This window comes from Pantherophis guttatus, chromosome 11, assembly GCF_059756535.1.
Source record: "Pantherophis guttatus breed Tessera chromosome 11, ASM5975653v1, whole genome shotgun sequence".
NCBI classification, from domain to species: Eukaryota; Metazoa; Chordata; class Lepidosauria; order Squamata; family Colubridae; genus Pantherophis; species Pantherophis guttatus.
The window spans coordinates 28,696-48,230 of record NC_142073.1 but is presented as its reverse complement, the minus strand read 5'-3'; the positions used below and the strand labels follow the sequence as shown (position 1 = coordinate 48,230).

At 43.8% G+C, this 19,535-nt stretch overlaps 2 protein-coding genes across 5 annotated transcripts; one reads left to right on the top strand and one right to left on the bottom strand.

The window, feature by feature from the left end:
• The first annotated feature begins 28 nt into the window (after positions 1–28).
• Positions 29–15,553, top strand: ADAT1 (adenosine deaminase tRNA specific 1). 4 transcript variants are annotated; one of them, XM_087877081.1, is made up of 10 exons: positions 100–354; positions 465–533; positions 614–668; positions 3,442–3,572; positions 4,696–5,212; positions 6,370–6,515; positions 8,123–8,215; positions 11,033–11,159; positions 13,176–13,262; positions 15,227–15,499. In XM_087877081.1, exons 1-10 carry the CDS (start codon positions 201–203, stop codon positions 15,357–15,359), a joined length of 1,512 nt encoding a protein of 503 aa, XP_087733207.1. In that variant the 5' UTR covers positions 100–200; the 3' UTR covers positions 15,360–15,499. The 4 variants fall into 4 exon arrangements, with proteins under 4 accessions (XP_034282646.1, XP_087733205.1, XP_087733206.1 ...); XM_034426755.3 differs by lacking the exon at positions 11,033–11,159 and having other exon boundaries at positions 29–354; positions 8,123–8,222; positions 15,227–15,553; XM_087877079.1 differs by lacking the exons at positions 11,033–11,159; positions 13,176–13,262 and having other exon boundaries at positions 48–354; positions 8,123–8,222; positions 15,227–15,553.
• A 662-nt stretch (positions 15,554–16,215) lies between these two features.
• On the bottom strand, positions 16,216–19,526 carry GABARAPL2 (GABA type A receptor associated protein like 2). The gene is made up of 4 exons (XM_034426758.2): positions 19,391–19,526; positions 19,246–19,301; positions 18,683–18,855; positions 16,216–18,015 (listed from the first exon to the last, which is right to left on the bottom strand). Exons 1-4 carry the CDS (start codon positions 19,422–19,424, stop codon positions 17,925–17,927), a joined length of 354 nt encoding a protein of 117 aa, XP_034282649.1. The 5' UTR covers positions 19,425–19,526; the 3' UTR covers positions 16,216–17,924.
• Positions 19,527–19,535: the final 9 nt, after the last annotated feature.

The window sequence follows — 19,535 nt, the reverse complement described above, 5'->3', positions numbered from 1 at the left end:
CGCTCGGCGGGGGATCGGGGTCGGGGCGACGCCAACCTCGCGAGACCACCGAAAACCAGGGTCGGGTCCCGCCTCCTCCGAGCGCCGGGACGACGCCGTGTTCTTGCTTTGGGAGAACCTTTATTTTGTCTTTCGTTTCCGCCGGAAAAGGGAGGGATGCGCCGCTTCCGGTCCTGTCCGCCCTCCTTCCGCCCTGGGCCATGTGGGACGTAGACCAAGTGGCGGCTCTCTGCTACCGCCATTATGAAGCGCGGCTGCCGAAGCAGGGGAAGCCGGGCCGCGGCACGCGCGAATGGACTGAGCTGGCGGCGGTGCTGCGGACAGAGCGAGCGGAAGGTGGCGGGGCGCCTTCCGGTGAGGCCCTCGGCAGGGAGACGAGTGGCAGGCGGGGGACGGCGGGGCGGGGGCCAGGCCTGAGGGGTCCTGCTCTTCCCCCGTCGCGTGACCTGCCTTTCTCCCCTTAGCCGTGAAGGAAGTCGTGGCCATGGGAACCGGCACGAAGTGTATCGGCCAGTCCGAGATGAGGGAGACCGGTAAGCGAGGTTCGGTGGGGCGCGAGGGCCGACCCGGCTCCTCCGGCTCCTTCTGACTCGGGCGCGCTGCTGCTTTACAGGGGACGTCCTCAACGACAGTCATGCGGAGGTGGTGGCCAAGAGAAGCTTCCAGAGGTAGGTGCGAGAGAATTCAGGACGTGGCCGCCGAGCAGTTTGGGAAGGCTGGTTGATTCCTAAGGGAGCTGCCAGGAAGAGGAGTCGGGCGTCAGCTGAAAGAACTGTGCCCAGCTGCTTCTCCATTCCTAGGCTAAGCCCACTTCTTATACTCCAAGGGGCATGAATCTGGCTATCTGTGCGAAGGCCTCTCTTGTTCCTGCAGAGATTGGATCCTGAGCTAAACCTCTTTTCTCCCAGCTTCTGGCAATCATGCTAACATTTTGGATTCTGGTTAATGCCTCTCTTTCTGGGCCAAATACCAAACTATCCTGTAGTTAAGCTGAGAAAGAGCATGTGGCTCAAAGTCTGAGGGTAGGCTTGAATTTGGGCTTCCCCGGTCCTAACCCAACACTTGTACATCACAGCAACGCTTATTTTTTCTACTTTCTTTTGAAGGGAGATTGATTTTCTTGTTGATGCTTTACAGTTAAGTTACGAATGTAATGGAGCCTGCCAAGAGGATTTGATAATTGGAACTTGTTAAATGAACAAACCCCACCCCTCCACTCCCCAATGCATTAGTTAAACAAATGCACGGGTTGTTAAAAGCGCGTGGGATACCTCAGGAAATGGGAGGACCATGGGAGGGATAAGATCACTGCCTCTGGCCTCCCCCCACCGACTGAGAGGTCCCAGGCTCTTCCCACCCCTTGGGGTCCCAAGCTGCTTGGGCTTTCTTCCCCACCCTGTCATCAATTGCTCACCTTTGGCACTATGTCTGAGAGCCCCACACTGCCCACACTCATCTCCTGTGTGGCCTTGGAGGTCGGAGCCCTTGTCCAGACAGGCGAAGAAGCACCTGGCCATCCTCTTCCCTTTCCTGCCGAGCCCAGCTTTTCTCACAAGTGGGCGCAGCCCTGCCCTGCCACTTGCTGGAGCACTGAACTGCCTGTTGTGGCCCGTCAGCAGCCTGTGCAGCTAGTAGCTGATTCCGACAGCGAGGAGGCTGGTGTGGTGCTGCGCCAGCAGCCTGTGCAGCTGGCACTCAAGTCGGACAATGAGAAGGCTGAAGAAGATGTGGTGCCAGAGGCGGGGATTCAGCCAGGGCCTTCAGAACCTCCAGAAGCTCCCATAAGTGAAGAGAAAGAAGAGGAGGAGCCTCTTCTCGATGCATGGGCGCGCAGAGCTGCCAAAAGGCAGGAGTGGCTCCTCAGGAGGAGGTCTCCTCGAGAGTAAGGCTTGGGGCTAATTGGCCACTCCCTTAGACTATTTAAGGAAGGACAACGACTGAGGCAATTTGCAGGGAACAACTTCGTTCACTGTCCTTTGTGTCTTGATCTTAGTTCTCTGCAAATTACTTCTGGGCTTTCTGCCAACCATAGTAAGATTACGATTATTTATTCTTTGGATTCTTGTAGGCTGTTAAGAAAGTTAATTAACAGCCTTTGTTTGAAAAAGACTGATTTAATTTAGTAAACTAAGGTTTGTACAGACTTTGTGTGTGCTGCATTCTTTGGGGTCCGTACTGGGCACTGTTCTTTGGGGCAGAACAGTGCCCAGATTTAAGCAATTGCACTACCGTGGAGCTGGAGGACATGGCGTGCCTCCGCCCCGCGCCCCTCATTTGCCGAACGCACTGAGGCCTTTTTCAAATCGCAAGAGGGGCTCCTAATCAAACCACCTTTCCAGCTCTGCCGTGTTTTACCCCACAGCTCAAGACACTCTGCTTTTGCTGGAGAAATGGAAAAGCTGTGTCGCAAAAGCAAGAAGCATGCAGGGAAACCAAAGAAGAATTCTCCAAAGTTGTCGCTTTCCCCAATGCGGAGCAGGAGAGACCATGCAACTCCACTAGGCAACTTCCAGAAATGACTTGCAGAAAGTTGGAAATGCTGGTCTTCCTTTTCTTTTTAGGGTTCTTTTTAGAGGAAGCTTCCAGACAACAGACTTGGTCATTCCCCAAAATTGTCTCATGGAATTGTATGGTCTCTCCTGCTCTGCACTGGGAAAAGCAACAACTTCAGAGGATTCTTCTTTGGTTACCCTACTTATTTCATCCTTTTTTTCCAGTGAAATAAGAGTGTCTTGAGCTGCAGGGAGAAATGCGATGGAGCTGGAAAGCAGGTTTGATTAGGAGCCCCTCTTATAATTTGGAAAAGGCCTCAGAATGCACCCTGCATGGGAGTGGGGGAGGGAGGGCTCGGAAGGGAAGGGGAGAGACCAGCCTGGCGCTTCTCCGTTTGGCTGGACAAGGGCTCTGGCACCCAAGGCTGTGCAGGAGGCGAGCATGGGGCTCTCAGGCTTGGTGCCAAAGGAGCATGTTGTAGCGTCTCTACAGTCATTCATAAGGGCGAACAACTGCTGTGATGCTGCAAGATATGTGATTTTGGGACCAGGTCGTAAGTACTTTTGGCAGGGATATTGTAACTTTGAAGATTTACTAAGTGAACATTCGAGGAATACCTGCATTGGTTTTCTAAAAGTGATACTTATTGCAGGGCATTTTTAGGAAAGGTGGATTGTAGATGTAAATAAGTAAATGTAAATAATGCCTCCAACTGCAATAATTGTCCTAAGTTATTCCTGGCAGTTACCAAATTCTATTCTCAATTCTTTCTGGCTGAAAGAGCCCCCTCACTTGTATTTTTCATTAATCAGTTTACCTGTCTTTTCAGCAGCAAAAAACAAGTGTTCATAATTATTTAACAAAGTTCTGGGGCCATATTTCTCTCCCGTGTCTTAAGAATGGCGATTATTCTGTGCCTTCTAAGGATTCTATCCTCTTGCCCATCAGGTATCTTATTCATCAACTTTGGCTAGCTGCTGTAGGTCAGGAGCCTAGCATTTTCACCCCTGGAACCGAAAAAGGGAAATGGCTTCTCAAACCGCTTATCAGCTTTGTTTTTTTCACCAGTCGCACACCTTGTAAGTATTATTGGAATAATTTAATTGACTTTCTCATATTTGGAAGAATTGCTTCTCTTTCTTTAATTGACTCCTTGGTAGGTGACTTAGTACTGCTGCATTTTATTTGAGTATATGTTGTGGTGGAAAGAAGGGAGTTAAAGTTTAGGTAGTGGAAGTATTCAGTTTCTTAATGGGACAACAGAGTGGACTGGAGAGATCATGAAAGTTATTTGGATCAGTAGCTCACTTTGATAAGTCACCTCAAAAACTTCTCGAGATCACAAAATGGGAAATGCCTTTACATTCTCTGTATGGAAAGGCTGGATATAATTTTTTTAAAAAAATACAAAATTATTGGCTGATGTCTTTTTAATCTGTTGCAAATTAGGGGTCCTTGGTGCTCTCTGAGCTCGGTTGTTTTCTTGTAGACATTTCATTGCCCAAACTAGTGCATGATGTTACCTAGGTTTGGGTAATGAAACTTCTGCAAGAAAAAAAGCTCCAAATGCACCAAGGACCCCTCATTTCAACCCTGAGCCTCAAAGATTCTCTGTTATTTGTTGTAAATAAAATGCTGTTGCTTTGATAATTGTATATATTATTGAGTAAATATATGCAAAAGTCCAGACGTAGAGGTTCAAATCAATTTAAACCTTAAAAACTATTCCAATTTACATATACTTTGTTTGGTTATGAAATCATAGAATCATTCAAATGAGAACTAGCCCTACAGCTAGTTTCTGGTAGATCCACTTAAAGTGAAGTCTTTCTGAAATTTCACTGATGCTTGCAGATAATATAATATTTTGGCTCGTTATACATATTCTGGCTAGAAGATTCTTAAATCTGTTCATAGAAAGTTAGTGGTGGTTCCAACTCAATTGTTATTTTTATTTATAATACTGTATTACAAATAAAAGCAGGATTGTTAATATATTCCTATTTACTAGAGGATATTTTTGTTCCTGTGCTTATATTTTATGGAATTTAATAATGAAGGGAAATTGCCTAGGTTTCTCAGGAAATTGCCTACGTTGGCCTCTTACCAAGACATAATTCCTTATCATTAGATAATTGTTCTCTGATGTTGAAAATATGTCTCTTCTACTCTTTAAGTTGTACACTCTCCTGTTTTTTGTAGGTGGGGATGGCTCCATTATCCCAATGATGGAAATGGATGCCCAGCCATGTTTGCTCCTGAGCCCCCAAAAAGTACCCAGAATGGGCAGGAGTGACTGCAGGGTACAAGAGAGCTATAAAAGGGAGATTGAAGAAACAGTCACTGGTTCCTCTCCCAAGAAACCAAGAATGGATGATAGCAATTCTATCAATAATTCAGAGTTCCCAGCTGATCACCTTAGAGGAACCCAAATAGTGGATCTGCATAGAACAGGGGCCAAATGTGTCCAAGGAGAAACAATGGATTCCCGAAGGCCAGGCATTGAATATCATACCATAGGGTTGCTACGGATCAAACCAGGCCGTGGAGCCCAGACAGCCTCCATGTCTTGTAGTGATAAACTGGCACGCTTGAATGTTCTTGGCTGGCAGGGAGCACTTCTGATGCATTTCCTTCAGCAGCCTATCTACCTGCCAGCCTTGGTGGTGGGTCAGTGCCCCTACAATCGGGAAGCTCTGCACAGGGCCATTGTGGCAAGGTGAGTGAGTTATAACTAGGCAATCATGATGGGACAGCACAGCACTTCTGCAGTTCCTCTGCTCAATGCACAAGTGCAACATGAAGGGATACCTTGTCCCTTCTGTAAATTCTCAGCAGTTGTGATGGGATGGCAAGAGATGCAGTTACCTGGAAGAGCAAACCACTTCTTGAGTTTATGGAGATTATTCATGATGAAAAAGATGTGTGCACCTAGGTCTAAATTTTTTGCTTACTTTTAATGCTAGCAAGGTCCTGGGTAACTGACATCTTAATGGATTTGGAGAGGGGTTGTTTTCAAAAATAGGTCATCCTGGAAACTGCGCTGGATGATTTTTTTCAAGATTTTTTTATTTAGTCTGTCCCAGCGCGTTTATAGAACCTACCTCTTGGGCAAACTGGTAGAAAATGAGTGGATTAAGTTTAGTGCAGCTGTTTAGCTTCTTGTTAGCATAGTCTTTTTTTTCCTCCCCTTCACTCTGGTGATGAACATTCTATCCTAAGCATCCTGAATTTGGAGAGGTCTTTATATTGCAAAAATGTGCAATTCATATTAAGCAAATTAAGATCCTGTTCATATTTTATTTGGCTATTGCCAAATAGCTGATTAATTGCTGAGGGACAGAGAATTGTTCTTTTTCTTGTTTTCTGCTTCTCCCAAATCTTGTATTGCTTCCAAGATTTAACAAGAATGTCTTAATAATCCCACAACTCTTCTTTACAGCTTTAAGGGATAGAAACCTGTTTAAAATAAGCAAAGGACGAAAGCAGTACATCTCTGATCATTGACAGTTTCACTTCCATTGGCCATAATTTTAACTGCTCTGTGAAACACATAAATTGGTCTAACCTTGATCTGTCTCTCTGCAAAATTAGCTCTGTATGCAAAATCTTCTCTATTCTGAGGATTTGTTTACAGTGATATAGAGGATGTGGCCAGAATGTTTGCTTTTTTATACCAAATGGATGACCTTTTGTTATTGCTGAATGAAAAGCGAGACTGGCAGTAAACAAGTCATATATATATGTATGTATGTATGTATGTATGTATGTATGTATATGTATATGTATATGTATATATATGTATATATATATATTGTGTGTACACACACACGCACACATACATATATATGACATTATTCCTCCCCTCCTTCCTAGGTGTCATCTAGTCTCACATTTGCCAGATGGTTTCCAGGTTCAAGAGTTGGAAATTCTACAGTCCCAGCTAGGTTTCATCCATAGTCGTGAAGCAGCCAAGTCTGGCAATGTTCTGGGACAAGGAAAGTTAGTGTCCTGTGGCACAGGTAAATATCACGGAAGGAATATGAAGGGGGTGAATTTGTGAGAATTCTCTTTTGCCCTTTCATATCCTTGCTTATTAGAATAGGTTGTGGTGAGCTGATGTGTTGTGGGAACTGCATCTTCAGTCTGTTACCAGAGCTGTGCAGTCCGTGGCTGGATCTTTAAGCAAATTCCTATAATAGTAACTTGCAGTGGTGTCACTGTGACGTAGGAAAGACAACTGATGAGCTAGGAGGAGAAGGTTTAATTAATGACAAGGTGGTGAGTTTTTATTTTTCACATGCGTTTGCATGTACACTTACCTAATAAATAAACATGTTACTGGTTGATGAATTGATTCCTGATTGATATTTCATTTACTTTGTAAACTGCCTGATTCCCAATAGCTGTGGGCAATTCATAAAAACAAAACTACAAAACAAGAATGCAGCAATAAGGAAGAAACAGAGACGACAAAACCGGGCAGCAACAAAATCCGAAGAGGCTTACCCATCCTAGCCAAAGGACTGGGCAAAGAAGCAAGTCTTTAGAGTCCTTTGAAATGCCAGAAGGGTGGGAACCATCCAGATTCGGGGGAAATTTCATTCCAGAGGGCAGGTGTTATGGCAGAGAAGGTGCACTTTCAGAGACCTGGGAGATGGCATTGTTGAATTGAAGGAAACTAAGTTATGCCAAGCCAGTTTGAACACAACACCCCGGGGAAATAGACAATCCCTCACATAGGTGAAGTCACAGTCAGTTCTGGGAACTTCAAAAGAATCTTAGAAATCAGCAGTTATTCTGAACCACTAGTTAATAGAATTGTGTAGTGAGTCTAGACCCGTGATGGTGAAACTAAGACCCGCGTGCCCACAGGTGGCATGCCTAGCCATATTGGTGGGCACGTGAGCGTTGCCCTAACTCAGCTCCAGCATGCATGCGTGTACTGGCCAGCTGATTTTTGGGCCATCTGGGCCCACCGGAAGTCAGCACTCCCCCAGCTTTTGGCACGCGATGGCAAAAAGGTTAGCCATCACTGGTCTAGACCTTGAAAGATAGAAGGAAGATCCTTATCAAGGCAGCAACCAGATAAACAAAGCTTAAGCCCAGGCCAAGAAAATGATTTACAAAACTTCTTAGGCCATCTCCTTAATTCTCATGAAGATAAAAGAGGGAGGAAGTAAAGCACAATGAGACTTGCAAGATTCTGTTACTGTAGCAGTTCTAATAAAAGTAACTACATGGCATCTGCTTTTTAGCCTGGTATTTATAGTACTGACCAATTAGGAGAGTGACTTTACTTCTAAGCTTGCTTTCCAAGAAAACGGTACTCTGAATCTTACGTAAATTTATGAAAGAAGCTCATGGTCCTTGGACACTGTCTGAGATGGGGTGTAGCTTGAAAACTATACTAAAGATCCTGTGAAAAAGGTTAATTCATATAAGAAGTTTTAAGGTAGGTAGCACACTAAGAGTTGCGGGAAGGGACTTCTGGAAAAGCTGGTGAAATAGATTTCCTGAACTGTAGAAGCAAAATCATACTGTTGTCGTCAGTCTGAAGGAATTGTTTTGCAGCAATAGAAATAGCACCTGTTTCTTTGAAAGTAACCTCTCTCACCCTATTTTTCAGCTATCAGTTGGAGTGCTGTCCCAGAGCATCCATTAGATGTCACTTCACATGGTTTTAGACAAGGGACTTCCAAGAAAAGGATTGGGAGCTTGATATCCAGGTACATGTGCTCGCCTAGAGATTCTGCCTAGATCCCTTCACACACAGTGTGGAGTTCACGGGTAGGGGTGTGTATGTGTGTCGGGGGGGGGGATTGGAAGATCACTGAATGGCAAAAAAAAGGGGGGGGGGATTTGAGCGCTCTGGTTGTCAATACTTCATCCTGGATCTCTTTTGGGGAAAAAACCTGAATGATTTGCTTATTGTTTAGTTTCTTGCAGAGTTGCTTGAGAGTCTTATGTGTGGTAGCACAAACTGACTTTAAAGCATGGCCCTGAAAATCCATGCTATTGGACTTAGAGAACTTCAGTAATTAATATTAGAAAATCACAGAATGGTTTGTTTTTAAGAACAAAAACCATTCTTTGTTGAAAATGCCTTCCTTTTCTCTTGCCCTTGCTGCTCAGACTGTTGGATCACCTGTGGGCAATGTTTTAGCAGCCAGGGACTTCCTGATTTTTCGTCTGATTTCTGTAGGGGCATAACTTGAACTCTTAGTGTCACCAAAGTGAATACAGCCAATATTTGGGGGTAATTTTAGGAGCACATTTTGGCCCCGTAAAACCAACATTAGGGAAAATAATGGTGTATGGGATTAGTGGAAGTGTGTTAAGGAGAGGAAATGAAGACTTACATTTCTGTTTTGCCCCTTAAATCTTCTGCGCAAACAAGACCAAATTTTTCAACTTGTAGTGGTAGTGGATGATCACTACAAGATTGCAAGAAAAAGTATGTGAACCCCTTGGGATTACGTGGAGTTTTGCATGAATTGGTCATAAAATGTGCTCTGAACTTCATCTAAGTCACAACAATAGAAAAACACAGTCTGCTTAAAATAATACTACACAAACATTAGATGTTGCCATGGTTTAATTGAACATAACATGTAAACATTCACAGAGCAGGGAGGAAAAAGTATGTGAACCTTTGGACTTAATAACTGGTTGACCCTCCTTTGGCAGCAATAACCTCAACCAAATGTTTCCTGTAGTTGCAGATCAGACCTGCACAACGATCTGGAGTAATTTTGGACCACTCCTCTTCACAAAACTGTTTCAGTGTAGCAATATTCTTGGGATGTCTGGTGTGAATCGCTTTCTTAAGGCCATGCCACAGCATTTCAATCGGGTTGAGGTCAGGACTCTGACTGGGCCACTCCAGAAGGCGTATTCTGTGCTGTTGAAGCCATTTTTTTGTTGAATTACTTGTATGCTTTGGGTCATTGTCCTGTTGCATCACCCATTCTCTGCGGAGCTTCAGTTGGCGGACAGATGGTCGTACGTTTTCCTGCAAAATGTCTTGATAAACTCTGGAATTCATTTTCCCATCAATGACAACAATCCGTCCAGGCCCTGAGGCAGCAAAGCAGGCCCAAACCATGATGCTCCCTCTGCAATGTTTTACAGTGGGGATGAGGTTTTGATATTGGAGTGCTGTGCCTTTTTTTCTCCACACATAGTGTTGTGTGTTCTTCCCAAACAACTCAATTTTGGTTTCACAGTATATTTTGCCAGTAGTGCTGTGGAACATCCAGGTGCTCTTTTGCAAACTTCAAACGTGCTGCAATATTTTTTTTGGACAGCAATGGCTTCCTCCGTGGTGTCCTCCCATGTACTCCATTCTTGTTTAATGTTTTCCTTATTGTAGATGTGTCAACAAAAATGTTAGCATGTGCCAGAGATTTCTGTAGGTCTTTAGCTGACACTCTAGGATTCTTCTTTACCTCATGAAGCATTCTGCGCTGTGCTCTTGCAGTCATTTTTACAGGATGACTACGCCTAGGGAGAGTAGCAACAGTGCTAAACTTTCTCCATTTGTAGACTGTCTTACCGTGGACACATGAACATCAAGGCTTTTGGAGATACTTTTGTAACCCTTGCCAGCTTCATGCAAGTTAACGATTCTTGATCATAGGTCTTCTGAGAGCTCTTTTCTGCGAGGCATGGTTCACATCAGACAGTGCTTCTTGAAACCAGTAAACCCAAAACAGGTGTGTGTTTTTAAAGGGCAGGACAGTTGTCAGCAACACATCCAATAACATCACACTGATTGGAGTCAAGGTTGGCTCACTCCTGGCTCCAATTAGCTCTTGGAGAAGTCATTAGGCTAGGGGCTCACATACTTTTTCTTCCCTGCACTGTGAATGTTTACATGTTATGTTCAATTAAACCATGGCAACATCTAATGTTTGGGTAGTATTATTTTAAGCAGACTGTGTTTTTCTATTATTGTGATTTAGATTAAGTTCAGAGCACATTTTATGACCAATTCATGCAAAACTCCACATAATCCCAAGGGGTTCACATACTTTTTCTTGCAACTGTAGATGGCGTCCACATGTGGGAAGTTGTTTTCTCCACCTGTTATAAAAGAATTGAAAAACTGCCATCAAAAAACTTTGCAAAACGTCCTAAGAAGGGTTAGGATTCAGATTGTGAAATTCTGAACAGTTTATGAGACTGCTGTATGAGATAATTAGATGCAATATGATGAGCTTCTGACTAGGCTGTGGTCCACTTACTGATGATGTCCTGAAGTTTTGCCAGCAACTGTGGCTGGCATCTTCATAGGTGAAAGTAGTCTGCTTTGTAACACACTTGTGATTGGTGCTGGCCGTGAAAGTCTGCATCAATATAATATATAGATCAGTTAATTGATTAAATAAATAAACTGTAGATGCACTCTTAGTATTCTTTGTCCTTATTTGGTGATATGGATTCAAGGTATAGTTATTAAATATTTGCTTGGATTTTAAATTTCCTGTTGCCTGTGGCTGATTTATTACTTTGGCATGTCATGTGCCTCTTCTTGCCAACAAATTCCTGTCTGCCTCGGCTCTGCCTAGAGAGCGATGGAAGCGTCCTTGTTGCAGTTCAATAGAACCAGCCTCTTGGATGGCAAAATGGGGGATCTTTGGGTTGATTGAGAAAAAGCAGAAGTTTGAGCAAATAGTTTAAAGCCTTGCATGAGCTAACAAGTAACTTTTGCCCAGTGTTTTCTGGAGAAGGGGATAAGCCATGCTGGTTGTATGGTGATCACTTCAGTGGTGAAATCCTCTGTGGATCGCCACTGGTTCGCTGCCCACGCATGTGTGGTGCGCACTAAGTGCGCGCACATGCACAGTGCATGCCAAAAGCATGCTGCGTGGCAAACGTGCGCTTCGCATGGAAAAAGAAGACCAGTAGGTAAGTAGAACGGGGGGGGGGGGAAACAGCTGTGCCGCGTGATTCAGCTTCGCTAGAAAGCAGGATTTCCTGTTCTGACAGCTGATCGTCGGAAATACTGGTGAACCAGTAGCTTTTTAACTACCCATTTGATCGAACCGGTAGCTTTTTTTTTTTCTACCTGTTTGCCTGAACTGGTAATTTTTATCAGTACTGGTTCTCCCGAACCAGAGCGAATGAGTATAGTTGTAAGAAACTGTAGGGTTGTAAACAATCTATTAATCAACATGCGCAGCCTATGAGTGAATATCTAAGGGATATTTTGTCCCAAATGTGGTCATTCTGGAGAGGGTTTTTGTAATTGCTAACAGTTAATATATTGATTTTGATTTGATTTTATTGAACTTCTATACTGCCCTTCTCCCAAAGGACTCAGGGCGGTGTACAGCCATATTAAAACACATATAAACTCACAAAATTTAAAAACAATTTAAAACGAATATATAAAATTTGGCCCACAAAGTTAAAAGCTAGCAAACACCCAATTTAAAATTCATAGGGGCACCTACTATCTGGAACGAGCTCCCCCCGGAGATACGGAGGATCCCGGATCTATGCACCTTCTGCCGCGCTCTTAAAACCTTTCTATTTCACCAGGCTGGTCTGGCCTAACCTTTCCCATTCTTTTTTTAATGTAAATTTTAATTTGTTCTTAACCTGGGGTTTTAAATTTGTCTTGGGCTAAATTGATTTAATTTGATTTTACTTCTGTTCTTAATTTTTGTATTTTACGTGTTTTTATTCTGTGCCTGTTCACCGCCCTGAGTCCTTTGGGAGTAGGGCGGTATACAAATTAAATAAAATGAAAATGAAATATTAAGCCAGCCCGGCCTGTTGGAACAAAAGAGTCTTAAGGGCGTGGCGAAAGGTACGCAGGTCGAGGATCATACGAACCTTTAGGGGCAGCTCATTCCAGAGGGCTGGTGCCCCCACAGAGAAGGCTCTCCCCCTGGGTGTCGCCAGTCTACATTGTTTGGCCGACGGCACCCTGAGGAGCCCCTCTCTGTGGGAGCTTATTGGCCGGTGGGAGGCTATTGGTGGCAGAAGGGGATCTCGTATATACCCAGGTCCTAAGCCATGGAGTGCTGTAAAGGTGGTGACCATCACCCTGAATCGCACCCGAAAGATCACCAGGAGTCAGTGCAGCTCGCGCAGGAAAGGTGTTATATGGGTGCGCAGTGTCGCCCCCATAATCACCCGTGCGGCCACATTCTGGACTATATTGCCTTGATGACTCATAGTCAATAGGTAGTCATCTGCAATACTCATGGTTGACGCTGAAAGTGTTACTGCAGAATTTGAATTTGATGCATGAAAGATTTATATACCAGGCTATCAAAAATGCAGCCTTCAATAACAGGGTGACACCTACAATTACTCGATGTTACTGAGCACAAATATCTCCAGTGTGTGTCATTTCTATACCCTCCAAAATCAGGTATATGTGGTGCATATTGGTATGATACACCTGTTATTGGATTATGAACTATGAGGTTTAGGAACAGTTTTTTAAAAAAAGTTCAGCAGTGATTAAATGAGTATCTTTCGGTAAAGCATTCAGATACTGGATTCTCTTGTAATCAGCCAGCTACACCAGTTTGATTCGCCAACATCAACTCTCTTGGTAGCTGGGCATCTTGCAGAGAATCACAAATAGTTATTGTTGTGGTCTTTTGCTATGGGAATTTGCCAGAAAGTCTGACTGGAACTTGCTCTGCTCTTAATGACAGATCTCGAATTTGCAAGGTGGAACTTTTCCATGCTTTTCTAGAGGTGGTGGCCAGCATTCCTCTGAAAAACCTACCAGAAACTCTCACGTAAGACTTTTAATTCTCCCAGGACTTGTTATTAACCCCACCTTACTCTCTTCTCAGATCATGTCATTTCAGGGTTTCTTTCTCTCCTATTCAGTGCATCCAGTTTTTGGTTTTCCACTGCTGTGCATCACATATTTTGTTCTGATGCTCTTTCTTTGCTGTTTTGAACCTGAACGTGCACATGAAGGCTTTAAAGATCAGCTTCTTTATACTGAGTCTTCTCCATTGGGAGTGCTGCTTTGCCTCATTTCCATAGCAGCCCTAGCTTTTCCTGTCTCTTATCATCCCAGATCTATCTCATAGAGCAGTAAATCTTTCTGAATGACAGGGATTGACCCTGGGTATGATGGAGTGATAGTGCATTCCTTGCGAAATTTTGATCAAGTGCTACTCATATTTTCACTATGCCTGCATTTTTCAAAAATATTTTTCAAAACTATCACTTGCCCTAGGCACATTTCCACGATGAGCAGGCAGCTGCTTTCTGCTTTATATTTGCATGAGATTAGATGAAATCTAAACTACCAAAGATAGAGGATTTTGGCTTTTTTCTGCTTTTCTGAGAAGGCAAAGATTTTTTTTTTGTAGTTAAAGTTTGACAACTGCCACTTTCAATACAAATAGTTCTTGGGTTACAATGGCAGTTAGGGTTGGAATTTCCATCGCTAAGCAATGTGATAACAATCCTGGCTGTCCCCATTGTCATTATTAAGCAAGGACCTCGTGTAATGGCAACTTGCAGTTTCATTTTGGCTTCCAAGAAGCAGTCAATGGGAAAGCTGACAGACGCCACAAGTCCTGGCAGCTCGCAAGCAGGCTGCTGTGTGGGTGCATTATGCAGTGCAGGCAAGGGCCATACAGCTAATAAAATGTGAATGTAAACAAATATAAATTGAATAGAGATGAGTGAACATATGCCAACCCCAACACAGCATTCTATACATTAGTTTTGATTTTCATCGAAAGTTTTGATTAGTTTTGCATTCCTGAAGCGAAGATGTCATCTGGATTTCATGTGAGGTTGGGCACTGTATCCCAGAAAAATACTTGTCTTTTCCTGAATCTTCTGCTTCATTCCTACCCTGCATGAGGGAACCAAATAGGGAGAATAGACTGAAATATATATAGCCCTGCATGTATCTGCTTGCCAAGCCATATAGGACCTATGAAGGATCCTCTTCTGGCATAAGTCTTCACAACTTTGCACTCATGTAAGACGGGCCAGTCATTTGGCAACCAGCTCAACCCAGCCTCTCTAGGTTTGACATGTTGCTGCATAGCTCAAGCGATTCAGGCATCTGTGCCATTTCTTCGGGGTAGCAAAGGCCAGATCTTGGTTTTCTTGGAAGATGCCTCTGCAAGAGAGCCCAGAATGTTAGCCACAGAGTTGGTAATAGGCAGGGACTGGTTAAGGGACAACAGATATTATAGTAGCAGACTTGTTATCTGTCTACCTGTCTTGTCTATACCAAATTTATATAGCCACTCATCTCACAAGAAGCTTAAGCTTAAACCCTGGTGGAAAATTGATAGTTTTATTGTGCAAGCTCTATAGGGTTAACATGTTTAGAAAATGTTCACCTGGGTGATTGCCTCATAAGAGGGCCAGTTCTGCCAGAATCAAATGAGGAAGTATTTGGAAAGCCTAGGTGCCCTTGTGGAGAGGTGATTGCTTTTCTTCCCAAACTTTTGTGAAACCAAGCCTGTCATTGTCCACCTTCAGTTTCTTTGCAAGGCAGTGAACCCTGGATTCAGGCTCTGTGTTCTGCAGTCTTTTCTGTGCAAGGCAGAACTGCCAGCGAGCTTTCCTCCTGTATACAGTAATATCTTTTAGCAAACAGATGGTTGCAGCTTTTGGCACTGCCCCAAGAAGGCTATGAAAGGGTAGTATAGAATGTTTGTCCAGCCACGCCTTGAACCAGAGAGTAGAGGAGTCCACCCCAAGTATCATTTGCTCTCTTTAGAGCCAAGAGACTGCGGACATACTGGGAGTACAAAGAAGCTGCTGCTTCATATCAAGAGGCGTGGAAGGAACTGCGCAGCCAGGCCTTTGGTGCCTGGGTGAGGAACAGCCGTCATTACCAGTACTTCACATGAAGAAGGAACCGAGTGATTGTCTGACTATCACTTACGCATCTCTCAGTTGTTTGGCACAATTAATGCTCCATATTTTTTTTACCATAGCAAATACAAAGAATATGTCAGTGCTTTTGGTACTATTCCTCTGAAAATGATGTTTTCCTCCAAAACACATTGAGAAAATTTTGGAATAAAGTATACATACTCTTTTCCTTCTGCTTGACTAAGTGCTTATATTCTGTTTGTATATGGAAATACAGGGTGGATTTTCACTGATCCACATTTTTTGTGAAAATCTCTTTGAGGCTACACACATCCCCATCCTGAAAACAGGACAGAACATTCTGAATTTGGCAAGAAGGCATATACAGCTCTCCCTGGCCCCCACCCCTTCAATATTTACTCTCTGGATTGTTCTTTCTCCAAGTCAGTTTTAAGAATATAATTTTTGACAGGGCCTTAATGAATTGTGACCACCATTACCAGCCTGTACTATTTTACTGCCACTGTGATAGTAACGTGGGATTGTAATAGGGGGACGTTCATGTTATCAAGAGGCTGCAAATTTCAGAGTTGTGATAATTGTTAAGACACTAACAACATGAAATGAAATGAAACAAGTTCTCCCAAATCTCCAAACTCAGAAGCGGTCCCAATCTCAAAGTGATATGCCGAAGGATACTAATGGACAGATAGTGACAGATTTAAGGAAGATCAAACAAAAATTGGGGTGTATATTGTATTTCTGTACAGCGAGACTCAACATCCAAGGTACCTTAGAAATATTCCTTATTACAAGAACTTCTAGTAGTAGAAAATCAACTTGATTTTCAACTTGAATATCAGTATTGCAGTAATTATCAAGTCAGAAGGCTACAAGAATTGATGGAATATATTTGGAAATATAGCAAGCAACAGAAGAAGAATCAGTAAAGCCAGTAAAACCAAACCATATCAGCAAATTTGGAGATCAGCACAGTGGCCCACAGATTGTTAGAGGCTGGTTGACATATCAGTATTAAAGAAGACTTAAGTAAGCATGCAAACTATTATATAGTTCCTTAACGCTTAGAATCATGAGCTTAGAGTCCTGCATGAAAAGAGAAAGTCCAGATGTCATGCTGGCCGTAGGAAAAAAACCAGGGAACAAAGGCATTATTGCTGATGCACACAGTATAATTGAGAAAATCCGAAAATAACCAAAAAAAGTATGTTTCAATGACTGGATAGGTGCGCAATTGTGTCAACTAAGTCAAGCAACGGAATGTCCTTAGGAAACTGGGAATTCTGGAACAATATCATTTGTCTTCATGTGAAACTTATGCACAGGATAGGATATGAAATCCAGATTGCAAAACAGACTAGTTTCAGTTTGGGTTAGGTTAGGGACAAGGACAGAGACAGAGACAACTGTAGGCGGCAGATGAAAACCCCGATTCCTAACTTCCTCCCAGTCCGGGAGAGCTGTGGGTCCAAAAAAGATCTGTACGATCCATTGTGCAGCAAGGGCAGTCCTGTTCTTGACTGCCTGCTTCATTTAAAAAGCATCATTGCCAGCCTTTCTCTGAGAAAACTTGAATATGGAACAGTTGATGATCTGCATTTGGATTCTTTTGGAATGTGAACTCTGACTTGATGCTCCCACCTGTTCCTTTGGGCTTGGACTACACTAAATTTAATTAGAATTTGGAACTGTGGTTGTGTGCATATAGAGCCAGTTAGCCCTGCTTCTGAGTTAAGACAGGGTAAAACCTATACGTGTGTAACTTGAGATAGAATATATACTGAAAAGATGAGAGTACAGTTTTAACTACAAATACCAACTTAATGGCAACGGATAGCGAGCAGCTTTAGAATGCACAATTGACAATGAACACACTGAATAGTTTCAGCTTTGACTATCAACTATAAAGGAATCAGCAGTTAAGAAATATAGCAGACTAGTACTTGATAGGGTAAAATGAAGACCTTGGAAAAGATAGGTAGATGCTGTGATGTGTCTATACTTAAAAATATTAGAATTGTGCTGGCAAAGGTTTCTTTTTACACCATGGAAGTAAAAAAATTGAAAACGGGACAGAATTTAATTTAATTTATCATATTTCTATGCCGAAGGCATATTGGACAAAATTTATCTGGGGTTGCTAAGGAATGATACTGACTTGATGCTACATTTTTGTGACAGTAACTTTAATTGTTGCTTCTTAAGCAAAATTCAATAAAAGCAACTCGCTAGCCAAGATAAACATATCAGCATCCTTAGGGTATTACAGAAACTGCCATTTCTATGAAACTAATTATTATGCTAACATTTAGTTTCAAAATTTCTCTCCCATCATTAATTATCTACGGTTGCATCCGTATTTGAATAATGCCATTAAATATGTCCCAGCAGAAAGGATGCAAGGAAATTTATAGCTATGGTTACACGTGTAACAGAAAAATAAAATTTTATAAATTACTAAAATGACAAACAAAAATCTATCAATATATTAAATCAACCCAGTGACAAATGAAAAATGCCCCTCAGGGTCATGATGAAGAACAGGAGGCTATTTACAAAGCAACAGGATGGAGATGAAATCAGAAACCAAAGGTGTTTTCTCCACTGTAAGCCACGTACAAGAAGCCATCCTCATCCTTCTCCTTCTCATAAAGCTGTCCCATGGTTAAACTGTAAAAAAAAAAAAAAAAAAAGCAAGAAAACCATCATATATCAACAAAACGGGAATGTGCAAATCGCAAAACGGTGGGTGGATGAAAGTGAGGAATGAGTAACCCTGCAAGACTAAGCTTTGTTGCCTGATGAGCTTTGAAAGTATGAATTTGGATACCTTGTTAAACAAATCCACCTTTTTTTTCTACAATAAATATAGTCGTCTCTTGACCATCTCTGCGTAGAGAAACCATAGAGCAGGAATTTTGTACTTTGGTGCAAAGTGGAAAAAAATTGGGAAGTAACAGAAAACAAGGTCATGTATAGTGGATGAAATAGTGCAGTAGAATGAAAACGGAAACTTGATAACAGTTTCCTTAAATTAACCCCTAACTCTAATCTGATTTTCAAGTACAAGGATTGGCAAGTGGTGCACATCCCACCCTGGTGTCTTGACTCCCACAATGCCACTAACCATATTGGCTAGAGCTAATAGTCGAGTCTAGAATTTAACATGAATGTCATGTAGAAAACGTTAGCCCTAGCCACTTGAGAGAAGAAACCTGTTCTACGTGAGGAAATGGCTACATCCATTATCCAAGATTAGGACGACTCCACAATTTCCAGAAACGAAAGGCCGACTTTTGTCCTATTACTACAAACAATCCCCCCCCCAAAATCTCACCTAGATTGGGGGACAGTCTTGTCTACAAAGAGAAATATGGCCTTCTCGGAGGGCAACTGGATCCGCTTCCTGATGATCCACATGAACTGAGCCACGGTTATGTCCGAGGGAACCAGGTACTTCCTCTTGTCGATGTCCACAATCTGAGATCCAGAGACCTTTTCCACGATCACCTGCATCGAGACAGAAGAAATTTATCTCGGCCGGCACCCCAGCGCTTCCTTCAGCCCCGTCACGGAAGCGCCAGGAAGGGGAGGCGAGCAGTGGCGCCGGTCACGTGTTTGCCCGAAAGAAACACGGGCGAGTCAGACTTCCTAGGGACGATCCACCGGGGAAGGGTCCTGGCGCCTCCCGTTCCCTGGGAAAGAAGGGCCTGCCAGTCGTTGCGGAGCCCTCCGCCCCCCGGCAGAGCTTGGCGGGCCGCTGCCGAGAGGCTCGGGGAGGAGGCTCCGGGAAATAACAAGGCCGCCGCCCCCCGCCCTAGGCATCCCGGCCCCCCCTCGATCGCCCCCCGGGCGGCCTCTGCCCTCGAGCGAAGCCCGCTTCCCGTTCCGCCGACTCACCGGGACGCGGTCGGGGTACTTGGCCCGGATCTTGGCAGACTCTACGCACCGATGCTCTGCGGAGAAGTGGAGGAGAGCCGCGTCAGGCGCCCGAGCCCGGCCCCCGCCCGCCCGCCCGCCCGCCCGCCCGGCGCGGCCCGCTTACCCAGCGCGTGGTCCTCCTTGAACATCCACTTCATGGTCGGGCGAGGCGGCGGGCGGGCGAGTCGGGCCTGTCGTCCTCCAGCAGCTCCTCGGCACCCGCAGCAGCCCCTCTACGCACGGGGGGTGGGACTTCCGCCGACGCTCAC

Bases quoted from the DNA above. Each gene is read 5' to 3' on its own strand.
- ADAT1 (XM_087877081.1), top strand. From the start codon at position 201: ATGTGGGACGTAGACCAAGTGGCGGCTCTCTGCTACCGCCATTATGAA. The intron at 8,216-11,032 runs TATCCAGGTACA...TGCCTCTTCTTG, and splicing joins GAAAAGGATTGGGAGCTTGA to CCAACAAATTCCTGTCTGCC. The intron at 13,263-15,226 runs GTAAGACTTTTA...TGCTCTCTTTAG, and splicing joins AACCTACCAGAAACTCTCAC to AGCCAAGAGACTGCGGACAT.
- GABARAPL2 (XM_034426758.2), bottom strand. From the start codon at position 19,424: ATGAAGTGGATGTTCAAGGAGGACCACGCGCTGG. The intron at 18,856-19,245 runs GTGAGTCGGCGG...GTCTCGATGCAG, and splicing joins AGTACCCCGACCGCGTCCCG to GTGATCGTGGAAAAGGTCTC. The intron at 18,016-18,682 runs GTGAGATTTTGG...TTTTTTTTACAG, and splicing joins AAGACTGTCCCCCAATCTAG to TTTAACCATGGGACAGCTTT.